The sequence below is a fragment of the Corythoichthys intestinalis genome, chromosome 9, assembly GCF_030265065.1.
Source record: "Corythoichthys intestinalis isolate RoL2023-P3 chromosome 9, ASM3026506v1, whole genome shotgun sequence".
Classification (NCBI taxonomy): Eukaryota; Metazoa; Chordata; class Actinopteri; order Syngnathiformes; family Syngnathidae; genus Corythoichthys; species Corythoichthys intestinalis.
Window position 1 is genome coordinate 43,417,690 of NC_080403.1, and position 18,752 is coordinate 43,436,441.

General features: G+C 39.1%; 2 protein-coding genes across 5 annotated transcripts in view; both read right to left on the minus strand.

Moving 5' to 3' along the window:
• The window catches only part of stat2 (signal transducer and activator of transcription 2), a 36,330-nt gene extending 32,590 nt beyond the window's left edge, over positions 1-3,740 (minus strand). Inside the window, exons 1-5 of one of the 4 annotated variants that reach the window (XM_057845215.1) lie at positions 2,732-2,966; positions 1,947-2,051; positions 1,109-1,240; positions 732-876; positions 470-565 (exon numbers count right to left, since the gene is read on the minus strand). In XM_057845215.1, coding sequence (XP_057701198.1) covers positions 470-565; positions 732-876; positions 1,109-1,240; positions 1,947-1,981 — 408 coding nt within the window. In that variant the 5' untranslated portion in view covers positions 1,982-2,051; positions 2,732-2,966. Of the gene's footprint in view, positions 1-469; positions 566-731; positions 877-1,108; positions 1,241-1,946; positions 2,052-2,731; positions 2,967-3,626 lie in introns of those variants that run through there. The other 3 variants (XM_057845216.1, XM_057845218.1, XM_057845217.1) reach the window with 3 other exon arrangements.
• A 10,006-nt stretch (positions 3,741-13,746) lies between these two features.
• Positions 13,747-18,752, minus strand: part of LOC130921643 (receptor tyrosine-protein kinase erbB-3-like) — a 71,319-nt gene continuing 66,313 nt past the window's right edge. The window contains exons 24-29 of the mRNA XM_057845764.1: positions 18,283-18,429; positions 18,090-18,187; positions 17,802-18,002; positions 17,654-17,722; positions 17,298-17,559; positions 13,747-15,044 (exon numbers count right to left, since the gene is read on the minus strand). Of these exons, the coding sequence (XP_057701747.1) occupies positions 14,284-15,044; positions 17,298-17,559; positions 17,654-17,722; positions 17,802-18,002; positions 18,090-18,187; positions 18,283-18,429 (1,538 nt within the window). The 3' untranslated portion in view covers positions 13,747-14,283. The remainder of the gene's footprint in view (positions 15,045-17,297; positions 17,560-17,653; positions 17,723-17,801; positions 18,003-18,089; positions 18,188-18,282; positions 18,430-18,752) is intronic.

The window sequence follows — 18,752 nt, forward strand, 5'->3', positions numbered from 1 at the left end:
CACGATAGTTACTAGTACCCTAAATGCAGAATTGTGCGTGCATAGTCTACTACAAATGTGTGTATTTTGGTTTTATTACTACTTACATTTAGGAACAATATAATATTTGCTTGTGTTTGGTTTAATGGTTTTTCTCCAAATTTCCATCAAATTCTGATATTAATGACAATTCACATAATGAACTTTGTGGTCAGGAGCTGAGATCATACGATAACTCCTTTGTCAGTCCAATTGAAGTGCTACTACATTCCATCAGGACAGCCATTTTCCAGCACAGATTGTTGCACTCATAACACGCTTTTTTAAGATGGAGATCAGTTTTCCATTTAGTATAGGGGTTAAGATAGTTTTGAAACTTTTATGAAAGGAACAGCTTGATAAAAACAGGTTTAGAGTAGCTCAAAACAAGCTGGTTTGGCAGAAGAAATAAATTTAAAATATGTTTCCGGGGGGGGAAAAAATCTGCTACCTGCTCAGCCAGATCAGCAGTCTGCAAGATCTCTTTCTCTTTTTCCAGGTACCAACAGATGTTGTGTGCCAAAACACACGGGTTCTCCAGGTACCTCTGTGACATTGTAGAGAAATGATCATTTTCAGTCAGGACGCAAAAGCAATACACGTCATTTAGTCATTCATTAGTTCAACAGCATTAGATGTTTATATTGAACAATTGTTGTCAGAACCACAACAGAATTAATTGTCCCTTGATTTTTCAAACATCCAGTCCAAACCTGAAAGTTCTGTTTATATCGCCGAAAGTTGTGCTGCATCAAGAAGGAATCCTCTTGTACAAAGCGACTGTACTGGATATCCAGATTCTCTAGCAGGACTTGGAATAAGACCATGGCCAAGTCGTAGTCGCTCGCAGCCCGCTGCCTAAAAGGACACGCATGATCAAAAGATAGATATAGAAAACAGGGTAAATTCAATGTTTCCTGCCATCTAGTAAAGAGACCATGTAAAAGCATCGTTATACTTTAACGTATGTATGTATGTACGTATGGATGGATGGAATTTGCAATTTAAGTGTGAATACTTGGATGTGATCCATTTAGTCTCAACTCTCTCAATAGAACAATTCTGGTACAGTATGAGTCGAAGTTGTTACCACTGTTGTGATTCTATCCACGCAGACAGGTAATGGCGAACATCCATGGGGAGTGCTTCCCTGTCATACAAGTCATGCAACTGCTGACTGAACGCAGCAGGCAGCTGCACCAGCCTCTCCCACTGAGACATCCTGAGGGTAGGAGAAAGGGTTTGTTGTAATGTTTCTTGACTGGCAGGGGCCCATAATGAAGTATTGTCAACTCTCATACTATTGTGTTATTGGGTGATTCTAGGATCGGGGCACATTTGACAAAAACTAATTAAATACGGTGTATGTCTGCCTTTTGTGGCAATTACAACCTTCACTGAGGTATTGAGTAATGCACCTTGTTATTTTCAAAGGAATTACAAGCCATTCTTCAGTTAGAATACCTTCTAACTCTTTTAGAGATGACGGCAGTGCAAATCGACGTCTTAATTGAATCTCTAAAACTGTCCATAAATGCTCAATAATGTTGAGGTCTGGGGATTGTGCTGGCCATACAAGATGCTCAACTTCATTAGAATGTTCCTCATGCCACTATTTAACAATTACTGTATGTTCAATGATTATGATACTAAAATGTTAGGTGTTTCCATTATTTTGACCAACCCCTGTACTATAACATGCAGTTTTGGAGTAGATTTGTCTTGACTTGTAAACCAAACAGAAAAAAAATAAACTAAGCGGAAAGAATGCTTGGAAACATTTTTCTAAAATAACAATTAGGACTACAGTACCCCCTAAAATGCAGTTTTTCTATTTGTTCAATTCCTTTAAACCTGTGTGCACAAATTCTGATTTTATTTATTTATTTATTTATTTTTAACTCTTACGGAGCACTCTTTCAACTCACTGGCTGCCATTGACTGAGTTGGACGCCAAATCCATTTCGACTGGGATGGATTGGACGTCTAGCGCCGCCAATGGCACTGAAGATGAGCATTCACAGCCTGTCTTCCTGGTTTAAAAAAAATTGGACGTCTGTCACCATCAATAGCATGCAATGAATTAGGTATTATGAAAAAATAAATCAACTTTAGAGTGTTACTTGGGCCCGTAATCGGTGTGTATTTCTGCTTTTATTTATTCAATTTCAATAACTTAGTTTTCATTGTATAAATTTGTTTATAATTATAAAAATAATATTTTTTTTTAAGTTTTTTTTAATCACCAAAACAGTGACTTGCTGTATAAAGAGTTGTATGTCTTTTAATGTCAACTTTGATTAGCTGTCCTCTGTAGTGACCACTGTTCCTGAAAGGGTTCACCTTTTTAGCAAGATAAAAGAAGAAAGCAGTGAATTGACCTATTCATTATAGAAATAGAATTTTTAAAAAGACTGGGTCGACAAAATGTATGTCCCATCTTATAAAAATGGTAGTCCTAAATTGAATGTTAGTCTACTCCAATGCAGTATGTATATGATCAGAAAAGACAATTGGTTTTTCCTGTTTTCTTTACTTGATTACATACTGTAAGTACGTTTGTTCTCAGTCAGCAGAAACAGGGGAATACCCAATATAAAGTGATAATAAATGTCCCATCAAAGTGGACAATGCGTTAATATTTTACAGACTGCTACGGTCTGTAATAAATGTGTACACAGTAAGTGAGATTGGCGACAAAACATGTTCATACCTTGTTTATGGAGCGATGTTTACAACACGAATGTGTCCGATTCCTCGCCGTATTATGTGCCCGAAGCTTTCCACCAGGCATGACATTGTTTTGCATTTCCTTAGGTCTCGTTTTCGACAAATAAGTTCCTCCCACCACTGTAAGGAGCCATTTTGGTTCCACAGTATTAAGAAAAACACGTTGAGAAGCCACAATGGACTCCCTGCGCTTCCGCAGTTTCCATCACCAACAGCTGATTGGTTGATTCGCTGTCAAACGGCGCATGCGATTGGTCGAAAAATGCTGCTTCTTCTTTTTTTTTTGCGAATCGAAACTTAAGTTGAACATTTCCGAGGAAACGTGAATGAAAATGTTCCGTTTATCTGTTAAAATACATCAAGCCAATATTCCTATGGAAGACTACGTCATTTTTCTTCTGATATGATTTTGTTGCGTTTGAAATTATTACCGTTTTAACCACACGGTTTTATATTTGAAGTTTGCTTTTCGTGATTATAGAGATGCCACGCAGTTATGTTTGGAACAATGCACAAAATATGCTGATCAAAATTGCTTTTAAAAACATCAAATTTTTAACATAACCATATAGATACTGTATGTGTTCAAGTAAGGTTCAAAACCTTAAAAATAATAAACTAGGGAGACTGACAACTGGATTTTAAGCATCAAGTATGTTTTTCTTTTCTTTAAGATGTAGTCATTTTTAGGTCTGAGGCAGACTTATACATCTGTGAACTGCAAAGATTGCAATTTTTCATCATAATCTATACAGCTGAGAAGATTCTCCTATTTCCCGAGTCCTTAAACAAGTGAATTGTCTAAATGTAGACTTTACTGATAAGAATATAAATGAACATTTAAGATTATTTACGGTTTCAACCGCTTAAATACTCACCATATGTTATGTACTCACATTTCTGTACTAAAAAGCTTCAGGCGCGTCCTTCTCTTCACCTCTCCTGCAACTTGCAAGCGTCGCTTGTTTTATGTTGTCTGCTGTGCATTCACTTTCTGCTTTTGCACATTCAGTGGTTTTGGGCTGGATAATTTTTGGTGGGGGCCTGTGCAATGATTTGATTTCAAAAGTTGCTGATATTTTAATAATGGTAGTAGTACATCACATTATATTCATTTACTACTAATTGACAACCAGATCAAGATGTCATATGCCTTTCGCCTGGTATCGGCTGCTGTCAGCTCCATTACAGTGCAACCTTCAACAAGATAAAAAGGTACTGAAAATGGGTGGATTATTTTGGTGAGGAGAGTTGGTACATAGTCATACCAATAAATGCAATTGCTCTAATAATTTTATGCTATCTACAGCAGGCCCGGAGTTGCTAATCAGGAGAAATCCTGATGGGCCGGCTGGCCAGAAGGGGAATCCGGTCCGGGTTTTACACAATTTTAAAACTACAGTATAGACCCTACTCACCAACTTCACAAAATGACGTGTCGCTGTATCCGGCCGCCATATTGTCCGTCATTGTTTAGCCCTATTCTCAATGGTTTCAATTAGTCGTGCAATTTATAGAGCAATTCATGGAAGCCCCGGTGTTATCTGACGCTGTAAACTCATTAGATGCGTTGCATAAAAGGCGTTATGTGGAAAAGCTTCAGTTTATCCATTCGCCAGATCCATATTTGATGCCTAAATCGATGTTTTTCGACCCGCTGTCTTCGCCGTCTCTGCCTGACATCTGCTACCCTGATATCTACAACTATCTTGTCCACAGAAACTCAGCCTATTCTCAAGAAACTTTGAAAAACTTTAAGAGCAGCACTCTAAGCAACATTACCCCGTGTGACCCTTTACGTCCAATTTTCTAAAATGGCGACAATCAATAAAAAAAAAAAGTTGACTGCGACGCGTCAAGGATAGGTGCATATTGGACAGTTTCTTCAATAAAATACACAACTGTGTCTGCCTCATTTGCTAAGACACAGTCGCGGAAGATACGCAAAGAGAAATTAAAGCAACTTGAAGCTAATTTAATTTCACAGCAGCAGTATTTTGCAAGAGCCCGAGGGTCGAAAGAGAATGACACAAAGGCGAGATTGTTGAAATTATTAATTAAAAATAATAATAATAAAGCAAATGTGACACACAGAAGGGCTTGCTAAAATTTCTTTAAATGTATTGTTCTACGTAAATCAGCCCAGATAGCCCCCCACATTTTTACCACACCAAATCTGGCCCCATTTGCAAAAAGTTTGGACACCCCTGTTTAACCGATGATCCGTAGACGAGGCCAGCTTCTTTCACTTGTTACCAGCTAAATATTATTCAAAAAATAAAGATGGTGGAAGAAATAAGTATCTTGAATTTGAAACGGTATGTTGTCGGCGATTAGCCTAGCAATGATCTTAATTGTGGTTGTCAGCCCAAAACCCTCTAAGTATATAATAAATGCATCTTACCAGATATAAAATGACTACTACATAATCTGTGGTAGTCGTTTGGAGCCCAGTTTTCTCGTCGAATTGCAGCAGCCCATCTCGCTCTCCTCTCCGGGTCTCTCGGAATACGGTAGAACTTCAAGTCTCTCCGTCTATCTTCTCTGTTATTGCAACCGACCGCCACACACACCTTCACCATTTTGATTATTAATGTTAACGAGCAGAAAAACACGCCATAATAGGAGGAATTTACGTAGCAGTAATGCATCAACACGACGAGTTGACGGACAATATGGCGCGGGGGCGTGGTTGTGACGTCATGTGAGTAGGGTCTATAGTGGTACCTCGACATACAGTGGGGCAAATAAGTATTTAGTCAACCACTAATTGTGCAAGTTCTCCCACTTGAAAATATTAGAGAGGCCTGTAATTGTCAACATGGGTAAACCTCAACCATGAGAGACAGAATGTGGAAAAAAAAAAACAGAAAATCACATTGTTTGATTTTTAAAGAATTTATATGCAAATCATGGTGGAAAATAAGTATTTGGTCAATACCAAAAGTTCATCTCAATACTTTGTTATGTACCCTTTGTTGGCAATAACGGAGGCCAAATGTTTTCTGTAACTCTTCACAGGCTTTTCACACACTGTTGCTGGTATTTTGGCCCATTCCTCCATGCAGATCTCCTCTAGAGCAGTGATGTTTTGGGGCTGTCGTTGGGCAACACGGACTTTCAACTCCTTCCACAGATTTTCTATGGGGTTGAGATCTGGAGACTGGCTAGGCCACTCCAGGACCTTGAAATGCTTCTTATGAAGCCGCTCCTTTGTTGCCCTGGCTGTACGTTTGGGATCATTGTCATGCTGAAAGACCCAGTCACATCTCATCTTCAAAGCCCTTGCTGATGGAAGGAGATTTTCACTCAAAATCTCTCGATACATGGCCCCATTCATTCTTTCCTTTACATAGATCAGTCGTCCTGGTCCCTTTGCAGAAAAACAGCCCCAAAACATGATGTTTCCACCCCCATGCTTCACAATGGGTATGGTGCAATTGAGTATTCTTTCTCCTCCAAACACGAGAACCTGTTTTTTTACCAAAAAGTTCTATTTTGGTTTCGTCTGACCATAACACATTCTCCCAGTCCTCTTCTGGATCATCCAAATGCTCTCTAGCGTACCGCAGACAGGCCTGGACGTGTACTGGCTTCAGCAGGGGGACACGTCTGGCCGTGCAGGATTTGAGTCCCTGGCAGTGCATTGTGTTACTGATAGTAGATTTTGTTACTGTGGTCCTAGCTCTCTGTAGGTCATTCACTAGGTCCCCCCGCGTGGTTCTGGGATTTTTGCTCACCGTTCTTGTTATCATTTTGACGCCACGGGGTGAGATCTTGCATGGAGCCCCAGATCGAGGGAGATTATCAGTGGTCTTGTATGTCTTCCATTTTCTAATAATTGCTCCCACAGTTGATTTCTTTACACCAAGCGAAGAGTGAAAAGTTACAGAAAACGCTTGGCCTCCGTTATTGCCAACAAAGGGTACATAACAAAGTATTGAGATGAACTTTTGGTATTGACCAAATCCTTATTTTCCACCATGATTTGCAAATAAATTCTTTAAAAATCAAACAATGTGATTTTGTATCTGTTTTTTTTCCACATTCTGTCTCTCATGGTTGAGGTTTACCCATGTTGACAATTGCAGGCCTCTCTAATATTTTCAAGTAAGAGAACTTGCACAATTGGCGGTCGACTAAATACTTATTTGCCCTATTGTACGATCGCTTCAACACAAGATTTTTTCGACATCCGATGTAAAATTTGACTCGCCATTTGTTTCTACATCCGACGAAATGCTCAAAATACGACGATTTAGGACAGCGTTGCAATTTCATTGTTTTCCCGCGAGACGCACACAGGGCGGATTTTCTTGTGAGAGAAATGAATATGGGTTCCAAGAATGTTAAAGGAGGTGGTGAAACAAAAAGTGAGGCTTACCAATGGAATAACATTAGCGTGTGGTGCGAGTCCGTGAACTGCCTGACAATACTCCTCCGACCTTCGTTTGCCAGTCTTTATAAGTAAGGGTGACAACCATCGCCAAAGAGATCGCCAGCTTCGTCAAGATTTTAATCATTTCAGAACTTGTGCAACACAACACGCCAACTGCCCGCAACAAAAGGATGTTAAAGTGTTATCTGAATTGCACTCTCTCACTCTGCCGTCTGTCCCGCAGTGCGTTCAGGTACACCACACAAAATACGACTGCCACATTAGAACCATTATAATTTTCTTTGGTATTTATAGATGACAGTGGGTGTTACTTAATGCTGTTACTGCCGTCCCTGTGGGCTGTCTTTAAAAAAAATATAAAATACATTTATACTAGAATTTTTTTCAGACGCATCCTGACGTGTGCAGGTTAAAAACATGCAGCTCCACCCGCTAATCGGAGTCCGTATTGAGCCAAATGTGCTACTAGCTCATGCTGTGCTGGATCATTAATTAAAAGAGCAAGTGTGGAGTCGAAAAAAAAAAAAGCATTTTTTTTAATACGAGCTCGCGCCCTCGAACGACAGAGGATTACAATGTAAGTGTAAGGGAAGATGGCAAATAAAAAGCAACTTTGCAAACAGTGTGGTACAACAACAACATATAACTGTGGTGACGAGACGGACTCAGTTGCGGAGTACAGGCAATAAAGTTTATTCATGAAAACTAAGGTTCTTCTGCTGGCATGATAAAAAAGTTCAAACAAAAAGAACTCCAAAAGGGAGGAAAGGCAAAAACACAAAACGCTCCAAATGGAGGAAAAAGTCAAGATAGCTAGGTTCAAAAAGGTTCAAACACGAAGTGCTCCAAATGGAGGATAATATGCAGGATAACTATGATAGGCTATGGCGAGAGACTGACATGACTGACCTGGGAAAAAAAAAAAAAAGACACTTCTGCACAAGCCAAGGGAAAATAGGGCATTATATACACACAAGGTAATGGGGAACAGGTGGAAACAATAGGTGATTAGGTGACAAGAGGAAGGGCAAGTACTCGACTACGAAGAGGGCAAAGCCTTCAAAATAAAACAGGAAGCGACATGACACTTTGGCTTGTATCACCTCACAAGGGACATGCAGCAGCAAGCAACAGCCATGATGAGAACACCGCAGGTGCTGAGCAGGGAGGTAGGATTGCAATGTTCAGTGAGTGAAAATTAAAAATAATATCAATTACGTGGTGTCTTTAAAGTGCCATAAAATTGACTTGAATTGATCAGAATGCTTTGTAAAAAAAGAAAAAAGAGTGTTCTGTTACGTTTCTACCTTGGAAGTTTTATGTCAGTATTTTTCCATTTATTGTTTAAGGGGAAAAGCTATATGAATGAAATTTGTTAATCAGTCCTGCTGTATGGAAGCTCAACTATACTTATAGCTAGCTAGCTCAAGTGAAGTGTGGCGTCTACATGGTATTTGTATGCGTGCATGTTTCTTTGTTACAGTTTTACAAACTTAAATTACTTCATATTCTGTAAAAACAAGAAAATGCCAAGCCTTGTGTTTTATTGGAGGAAATTCAATGTTAGTTAGCTGCCGGGCAGTGCACAAGGGAACGCACTGTTTTGGGCAATACACTTATATATTTTTGTATTCAGCTAAAAAGTAACAAAATAATCCAGAAATACAATGGCATTTCCAAAAGAAACAAAAATATACACGTTTTATCCTCTGCAACTCTCCCAGAAAAAGAAGACGAGGAAATACCGTACTGTAAAAGGTTTGAAACTTTTGTTCAAATGTTTTTTTTGTTGTTGTTGTTTTTTTCTCGGTATCGGATCGGGACTTTTTATCGGCAGATTCTCAAAATCAGGTTACTCAGACTTGGGTGCAAAAATACATGAGCGGGACATCCATATTTTAAATCATATAAAGTAGGCCTGTCTAAGGCATGAAATTCCCAGGATGAAAGTGATTCCCACTCCGGCCCTGATCTACAGTACACTCTATAGATATATGGCATGAAAAAAATGCTGATAAATTTTTGAAACGTTAAACTGAACACAATACTGTATCTAACTGTCCCTTAAAAGGTTAGATTGCATCACTTGTGCTACTTTCCCATTGACAATAAATACATTAATTCTTGATAAATGGTATTTTTAAAGAGGATTGCCAAACTGTTGTGTACTGGGGTCTCCATCTTGTTTTGTCTAAAGTTATTAATGAAGAATACACTATTTTATAACCTACTTACAGTAGTAAAATACAACTGTAGCCCTGTCAATGGCTTTGAAACATGAAATTTTATAGCCAGTGTTCCTGGTATAAATTAATTTAGTGTCAATCATCATGAGTGGCATTCAACAAGTTTACTATGAAAAAAAGAAAAATCTACTTTTGTCTAAGCTTGAGAACAATAAACCGATACGACCGGATATCCGGTTTTACAGGTGAGAGATACAGCTGTATCGATAGTAAAGTTACCATTTGACAGTAATTAGCCATTAAATATTCAATGAACCGATAGTAGAGATAGAATTCGGCTATCGCGAGCACAAGAATCGGCTTCTAATGCCTAGCTCAATGCATTGCATAATAGGATAATAATTTAGCTTTTACTTTACATGCGCTTGTGTCATTCAACACACAGCGCACTTAGATTGAGAACGCACGCATGATATAATATGGACAAGCACAACTCACAGTCGTGGACTTGTAGTTGCCTCAACTTCCCATGCATTTCGGCAGAGCCGCTACTAGTCGCCGTCATTACCCGATCGTCACGGGCGTGTCATAACAACGCGAGAGCTAACAAAACCACTGTAACGCACGCTCCGTAGCGTTTTCTTCACAGCCCAAAACGAAGCAAGTAGTGGCAACGAAGCAACATGCTAAAACAATGGACCGTTTGAGCACCAACGCCAGCGACCTGCAGCGATTGATTTTCAAATCACCCAGGAAAACAAAAGTCGGACTTTGAAGTGATGAAGGCAGCCAGATCTGTTCGCATGGGAAATAGCTAGTGTGAAGTGGTACAGAGATCGTGAGTTTTTAACCCTGAAAAATAACCCACTAAAATGGTGAAAAGGGAAGCACGATCCTCTGAAGATTTTGTTTCCACGAAACGCAGTCTACTTAAACATGAACAGTGTTGTTAATAACGGCGTTACAATATAACGGCGTTACTAACGGCGTTATTTTTTTCAGTAGTGGGTAATCTAATTAATTACTTTTCTCATCTTGGCAACACCGTTACCGTTACTGAGGACGGAAAGGCATGCGTTACTATGCGTTACTATATTGGTCGAAAAGTCTGAGGGAGACGGACTCACCGAGACGACAGAGCAGAGCAGGAGTGGGGAGAAGGCAAGAAAGTTGTGACGCCGAGCAAACGCGATGCTAGGTAGCTCCAATAATACATGTTGTAGCCGCTAGCCTACAAACTACGCCCGCATGTTATGGTAGATATGGTAGACATGGTAGATATCACTAGTACTGTATATAGATATAACTAGATGCAAAATGACAGACATGGCACTAAATGCGTTAGTAGACAGCCGCCATCTTAAAGCAGTAGACTTTTTAGGACGGCTCTGTTGTAGAGAGCCTTCCTAGCGAACCTAAGTAACTTTTTATCTAAAATACTTCTAAATCGGCAAAATCTTGACTTGAATCTATCTTTAAATGATGAAACCGTTTTAAAACTTTCATATGTCGAAAGTAGAGAGAAGGGAACTAATGCAATAATGTAAGCAATTTTAACAACTTTTAACAGTTGATTCAGGGTAAAGGGTAAATTAGGGTAAAGAATTGGGCTCGGGCCAATTGTACCAAAAACCTTCACAAAAAACTTCACATAGCGTGGCCAATGTTTTTTTTTTTTTTTTTGAGGGCAAAAAAAAAAGTAATTATCACCAATTACTTTGCCAAGTAACTAATTACTCTTACATTCAGGTAATTGAGTTACTAACGCAATTACTTTTTGGGAGAAGTAATTTGTAACTATAATTAATTACTTTTTTTCAGTAAGATTAACAACACTGATCATATAGTAAGCCTTATTTTATTTTTTCATAAAAAAATAAAACATAACATTGGTATGAAATTTTGTTGTTTAATTTTGCTATTAGAAATATGGTGTTTTTTATATGTTTAAAATACTGTACGAACACACACAACAAATGTTTACTATCGTATCATTTTCACTCTGTATCAAACCGTATCGTTCATAAACTGTATCGAATCGTATCGAATCGCTCGGCCTTAAAAATGTCTCGTTTTTTAATCGAATCGTAACCTGTGTATCTACATACATATCGAATCGGCTTCATGCCAGAGGTTCCCAACCCTACTTTTGTCAGGGTTTCAAAGATGAGGTGGACCCAAATCGCAGGGAAAACAAAAGGCAAGGCAAGGCAGGGTGTGTGGGAACTCAAAATGCTTTACTAACAGTTACCAAACCAAACAAAAGACCAGGGGATCAAATGAAAAGGTATCAAAACTTACTTTTTACAGGAATCTGAACACGAGGGCTTGGACGTACAAATAGAAAATAACGCAAGAGGAACAGACAGCACATGGGGGACTTAAAGTGCTTACAACAGGAGGAAAAAAAAGTCTTAAATAGCATTGTTATGTGAATAAGAATCATATTTTCAGACGATTCGACTGTAAACAACAATTTGTCAAAGCGCAGATGACGAGAAATTAGTCTTTTAATCCGCCGGTTAGCCACGCCTACCATTATAGGGCTCTAGCGTCCCCAACAGGTGAATGACGTCAGCGGGAGAATGGTTTCATCTGTTTTACTATTCAGCCCATTGAGGGGAAATTATTCAGAATGAGGAAAATGCGACGATATCCAAGTATTTTTCCCCAATAGCTAAATAAATGGTATGGTCATGACAAATAAGAGTCTTGAGCTAAATGGAATGTGAAATAATAAAAATGCATTTATTCAGTACGACATGGCAAAATTACTCCATAATGGTCAAAAATGTCAACTTCACCCTTACTGTCACACCTCCCGAACGATATTTTATGCCGCCGTAGTTAGTCAGGCTTTTGTCATTTCCCTGCCGGCTTCAGAGAATGTAAACCAAACCAAGAGGCGTGACATCTAGACGACACGCTAACCCGAACCGAATGATGTTTCAAAGTCTTCGAAACGGAAAATCACACATAACTAGCCCAGATCATTTCACACGGCGGCGGGGTTGTCGATTGTCTTCGCCGATCGGCAACTCGCCCGGCGACGAGTAAGTTAGAGCTCGTCGTTTCCCTGCTGAGGGCAGAGGGCTCGTTAGCGGGGAAGCAGCTGGACAATGACCGCCGAACAAACCGGCCGACATCGGAGAAGCGCAATGCTGCCGAATGGTCAACACGAATATGGCAAAATAATGCTTTACTACACGGCGAAGATGTAAACAGCGAGAGAGTCACAGGAGAGCGGCTGCAGTTGTTGTGCAGCTAACATGACAGAATGTGTCTGGCAGTGAGCTTTTCTACATGCCCATCCATGATCAAACGTAAGTAAATAGTCCTTTATCTAAAGAAAGTTTGTAGTGTTTACTTTGTAATCGCTGTATTCTCAGCCATTTTTAACACAAAGTTGCAATTTCTGATCGGGTGGAAAATTTGACAGAACACCGGGCAGAAGAAGAGGGCAAGAAACCTAATATAGTGCTATCCCGGCAGGGTGATGTGCGACAAGCCAAGTGAACAAGAAGCATGTCAGCCACAAAATCTAAGCCACCTATGTATTAAAATGATCCCAGTATTTGACGTAATACAAAACACAATGTTCAATCACTTCCTCGTAAGTCCAATGGTGCCACAGTAGTAGGGCTTGTTTTGGCCAATATCCATCGGTGAATGGGAACCTTTTGAAACTCCCTGGTGCAGCAACATTTTTCTGCAGCCGTTTGGCTGGTGTGATGTGAAAAATAAACGAATTATTCCGCAAAACAAGCTGAATCCGCAGTCGTTCTGCATACTATAGTATTGGCTATATACTGAAGATGACTATTCCGCTGACGTCACATTAGCAAAACATCGTCAAAATAGGAAGTCGCTCATTTTCATGGGCGGGATTAAAAAAACTAAATAAATATATCGAACGCTTCCACACACATCCAAGTTGTCCATTTCATTCAGGAGCATAAAATACCGTGGAAAATATAAAATAAACATGTTTTTTGCTGTCATAGGCACTTTAAATACAGACATGGGGTAACCAGACAATGAGGCACAGGTGGGTGACACAAGAGGCAGTGGATTGGTCAACACACAAGGACTCGGCACAACAGGTGAAATCAATGAGTAATCACAGGGACAAGCCACACTAGGAGACAACAAACCCAAACAACTTTAGAGTGTTACTTGGGGCCGCAACCAGTGTGTATTTGTTTTTATTCTTTTAAATTTCATAATTTAGATTAATCAACATTGTATTAAATCATAAATGTAGTTAAAATTATAGATATAAAAAACATGTCATCATGATTAATATTTAGAAAATCAATATAATAACAATAATCGTTAATATGTTTTTTTTAAACGACCAAAAATAGTCACTTGCTTAAAGGTTTTAAGTGTCAACCTTTAAATAGCTGTTCACTGTAGTAATCACCGTCTCTGAAAGGGTTAATACTAGCATCTTTTTGTGTGTGTGGGTGAGTGTGTATTTTTACTGTAGTACTTTCTGTATTGCACCAAATGGAGTGTGTAGTTTAAAAATCATTCAACGTGATTCAGATAACAATTCAAAAACGTTTTATTTTAGGTAGAAAATATACAAAGAAAAACATTTTTTAATTTCAAATTGTAAACAAAAATACTGTATATAGCTCGTTTTGTGTTCTATTTCCTTTCAGTGCTCATATATTTGCAAAATCCCATTGGGGAAATCCTGAATACAGTAGTGAATAGCTTTTAACACATTGGTTTCCATCGACAGTGATAGACATTTAATCCATTTGAACTGAGAAGTTTGGCAGTGAATGATCACTGCCAGTCTTCAAAGTTAAAGTGGACTGGACACCGTTGGCTTAATATTTCTTATGTCAGTGTAAGAGGGCAATATTTTAGCTTTTGATGTTTTGTTCTTTTTAGTCCTTCATGAATCAATATATGCAAGGAGCAGATGAGCCTTCTTCATGTAGGCACTGCTTTGGGCTTGTGGAAAATCCTGCTGTGCCAGTAGTCGGGATTGTCAAAGGATCTGTCTCCGTTTATGGGATCGCCGACCTCAACTCCGGCTCGCACTTTTACGTACGGGTCAAAGCCCAATTGACGACCCGTGGGGACAGTTGACTCTCCCTTGCCTCCTCTTTGCATGTTCTGGTACTGCCCTGCTTCTGCAGGCTTCGGGGCAGTGAAGCAGTCCATGTCCTCGTACTCATAAGCCTCACCTTCGTCCGGATCCTGGATCTTTAGTTCCTTGTTTTCCCGAAGGGCTTGCCTCAGCTTTGGCTGTCTGTTGGTGTAATGGTAATTACTGTCTTCCACATACTCTACTTCTGCATCCTTCTTTTTTTCCTCTGTCAGCCCTACACTGATGGGAGGAGTAGGTGGATCGTGTGCTGGAGGGTCTTCGTCCTTTTCACTACACCTAATATCCATGTATTCATATTTGACTTCTTCAGCAGAACCAAGCTGTTCTGAGCTTCGATTGTTCCCGAACGGCATGACGTTGCCTGAGCTCACCATCACCTGCGATGAGAGGGAAGACGTTCGCTTCTTCTTGGTTTTGGGCCTTTGGCCGTTGTCTTTGAGGTGGCTGTTGACTCTGGGTAAGAGCTCTGTCTGCTTGTTCATGTACTCGTATTGGTCATCTTTCAGGTTGTACAAAAGCCCAGACGAGTGCGACTTGCCCATCCTGCCAGGAATGACTCGAGACGGACACAGTAGGTTTTCTGGGAAAAAAGAGGTAACAATATATTAGCGGACACTCTAAGCCATCAAATATACAAAGCCTTGTTGTTTTCGTCAACGATGACGAGAACGAAAACATTTCATCGACGAAGGATGACGAGCTAAAAACATGTCTAACCTGACGAGACAAATGTGTCTGTTCTGAGAGATCATCACACACTAAATTTAGCTCGTAGCATTAGCATAGCATTCGTGTTTGCATTAGCATAAGCATAAATGTCAGTGTGACAAGCGTACACCTTTTTTTTTTTTTTAATTGTTCGTAGCGTTCAGGTAGGTATAATTATTTGAAAATAATGTACAGTGATCCCTCATTTTTCGCGTGCCGTGATAAGTTAAAGTAGTGCCCCCCCCTTCCCCCATATATATATTTTTTGTGTGTGTGAGTGCTCAGTGTATTTATTCAGATTTAGCATTGGAAAGAGATACATACAAGACATATTTTTTTCCCCAAAAATAATTAGAGCTGTCAAACGATTAAGGTTAGATTTTAATCGAGTTAATTACAGCTTAAAAATTAATTAATTAATCGTAATTAATCACAATTAATCGCAATTCAAACCATCTATAAAATATGCCATATTTTTCTGTAAATTATTGTTGGAATGGAAAGATAAGACACAAGACGGATATATACATTCAACATACTGTACATATGCACTGTATTTTTTTATCATAACAATAAATCAACAAGATGGCATTGCCATTAACATTCTGTTAAAGCGATCCATGTATAGAAAGACTTGTAGTTCTAAAAAAGATAAATGTTAGTACAAGTTATAGAAATTTTATCTTAAAACCCCTCTTAATGTTTTCGTTTTAATGAAATTTGTAAAATTTTCAATCAAAAAAATAAACTAGTAGCCCGCCATTGTTGATGTCAATAATTACTTACACAATGCTCATGGGTGCTAAAGCCTATAAAATCAGTCGCACCCAAGCGCCAGCAGAGGGCGGCAAAACTCCATAAAACACAATTAACAAGTGAGCGTTTCACTGTGCCGTCATTTAAATCTGTCTGAGCGGGGCATCTGCGTTAATTACGTCAAATATTTTAACGTGATTGATTTAAAAAATTAATTAACGCCCGTTAACGCTATAATTTTGACAGCTCTAATATTAATTTAACATTTAATATGTAATAATATTTAATATAACATTTAAAAAAATATATATATATATATATATATATATATTTTTTTTTTTTTTTTTGGTGTAAATATAATAAGTTTTAAACATGTTACTTTTCCACCGGATTATTTTCAAACAAGAATACAGCAGAAAAATGCTTGGCTTTATTATATGCTTCATTGATTGAGTCCACTCAAATCCACTCAAGCTGCTCACTTACACACAATGAGTTGCCACGACAACTGTTTAACAAGTCAAACGCTGATTGACGCATGCGGCTCTTTGAAGTTCGCTTCTCTGGCAAGATCAAACATTAAACGTCTGTCAATCATCGTTAAAATTAATAAGCAACTCCATTGCACTGCCAACAACAAAGAGCAGGGGGAAGGAGGGAAGGGAGAGTGAGTGAGACTACGTGATTGGCTCGGGAGAGCTCATCTGCATTTTTTTTTTAGTTGAAAAAAAAAATCCGCGATGGACTCAGGGCACAAAGTTTGAAGCGCGAAGTAGCGAGGGATCACTGTACTGTTATCTAGCTGAGTGTGTATTATCATCATTAAGTTAGCGTTGTCCTTGTAGACGCTACAATATGTGCTCGTCTGTCAGTCTTTATTCGAAATTGTTGTTTATTCATTTTTTTATTTATTTTTGGACCAAACTTTTCTTGAATTTTACAGACGAAAACATTTTGAGTAATTGTCGACTACAATTAGATGAAATCAGTTTTCGTCAATGAAAAGTAGACTGTGGCGAACACATTTTGAAATGACTAACATATGACTAATAAATATTTTCGTCCAAAAGAGTAAGACTAAAACAAAAATGAAAAGGGCGGCTAAAAACAACACTGATACAAAGCAATTTTGATGTTTTTGCACAATTTTGTTGTTGAAAAGTTTCAAATATTTAAACAAAAAGCATTCTCTTCAACAAAACGGCATAGTTTAAATATGTCAACACTGATTGACATTTTGATCGATTTCTTTTCGATTGTGCTTAACTCATACCTATTGTATATTGACCCAGAATGATTTATTGTTACAGTACAATCGTTCACCATTGTGTCAGAAATGTTACTACGCTAATAGTAGCAGATATATCACCTCTCTCCGGGCTGTCTCCGGGCAGCACATAACCGTTTTGGTCCTCTTCATCCATCTCTGGAGATGGAGTCTCAGGCGGCCCACCAGACAAGCTATCTCTCTGGGACACGTAGGCGCTGTCCTGCCGCTGACGCCTACGCTTCGGGCTCCCAGCCAGGGATGAGTCCTCGATCAGCTCCAATTCGGTGGCAGTACCGCATCCCTCAGAACTCTCGGACACAGTCCGAGCAGAGTTGAGTCGAGAACGTGGCTGCCAGGGAACCTGTAATGTTGCGAACAATGCCAATTTAAATAGCTTTTAATGAGTAGCTTAGGGATGAGAGTATATGCATTATGAGAAACATAAATGATCATACCTGTGCTGGGTTTTCTACACCTGATGTCATTGGCAGATAACCAGCACCACCGGGTGAACTCAAAACCACCTTAATAGAAAGAAGTATTTTTAGATCACTGAATACAGTACATTGTAATGTAAGATTATAATAAAAAGCAAGTATTTACTCTGTGAGAATCCAGCCTGGAGAGGCCACCCAGGCTCCGAGACTTAGTGGGAGATAGGTAGTGCGATCCCGTGTAAAGGTCCTCCATTGATAGTTCCTTCCCTTGCTCCTCCAGCTCAAAGTCAAGATCCTCCAAGTCTTCAAGGTCTGCACTACGTTGGGTAAATTCATCTGCGGGCCCATCAGTCTGGCTGCAGTCCTCCTGTTGAAAGTAAATACATTGACATGTGAATTAAATATTTACACAGCGCCTGTTTCCCAAGTCTTTCGACGCAATATGTTATCGAACCTTTATCACCAGGTAGCGAGGAGGATCTCTTGCCATTCTGGTAAATTCATTGGCGAGCTCCTTAAATGTAGGACGGACGTTCTCGTCGATCATCCAGCCTAGAAGTAGTTTGTTATTGTCATATTTCACTGAATTCAACAAAATTCAATGCTACACGATATTGATTCGGCTGCAGAATCAATAATGTACTCACACTTGACCATGACCATGTACACGTCAATTGTGCAGATAGGGGGCTGGGAGAGTCGCTCCCCTTTTTCCAGCAGATCGGGAACTTCTTGCGGGCGCATGTTTGAGTAGGGCTCCATGCCATGTGACATCATCTCCCATATTGTTACACCTAACAAAACAAAGAACACTTGAAGATGTAACGTGAAATCAAAAGGCACAGGGTTGCTCCCAATATTCAATATTTACGGTATACAATATTACGTTTTCACCAGTTGAATCACAATAGAACATATGACCAGATCAACACTAAAATGCAATTTAAATTTGTTCCCCCCTGAGTTTAACATGAATTAAATTCATGAATTCATTTTTTGACACTCTCTATGATAGCTTTAGAGTGGCCATTTTTTCATGTTTTCAATTTGACAGATGATTAAGGCCATCTCACCTACCACCGGATTAGAAATAGATAGACTTCACTATCAATTGACG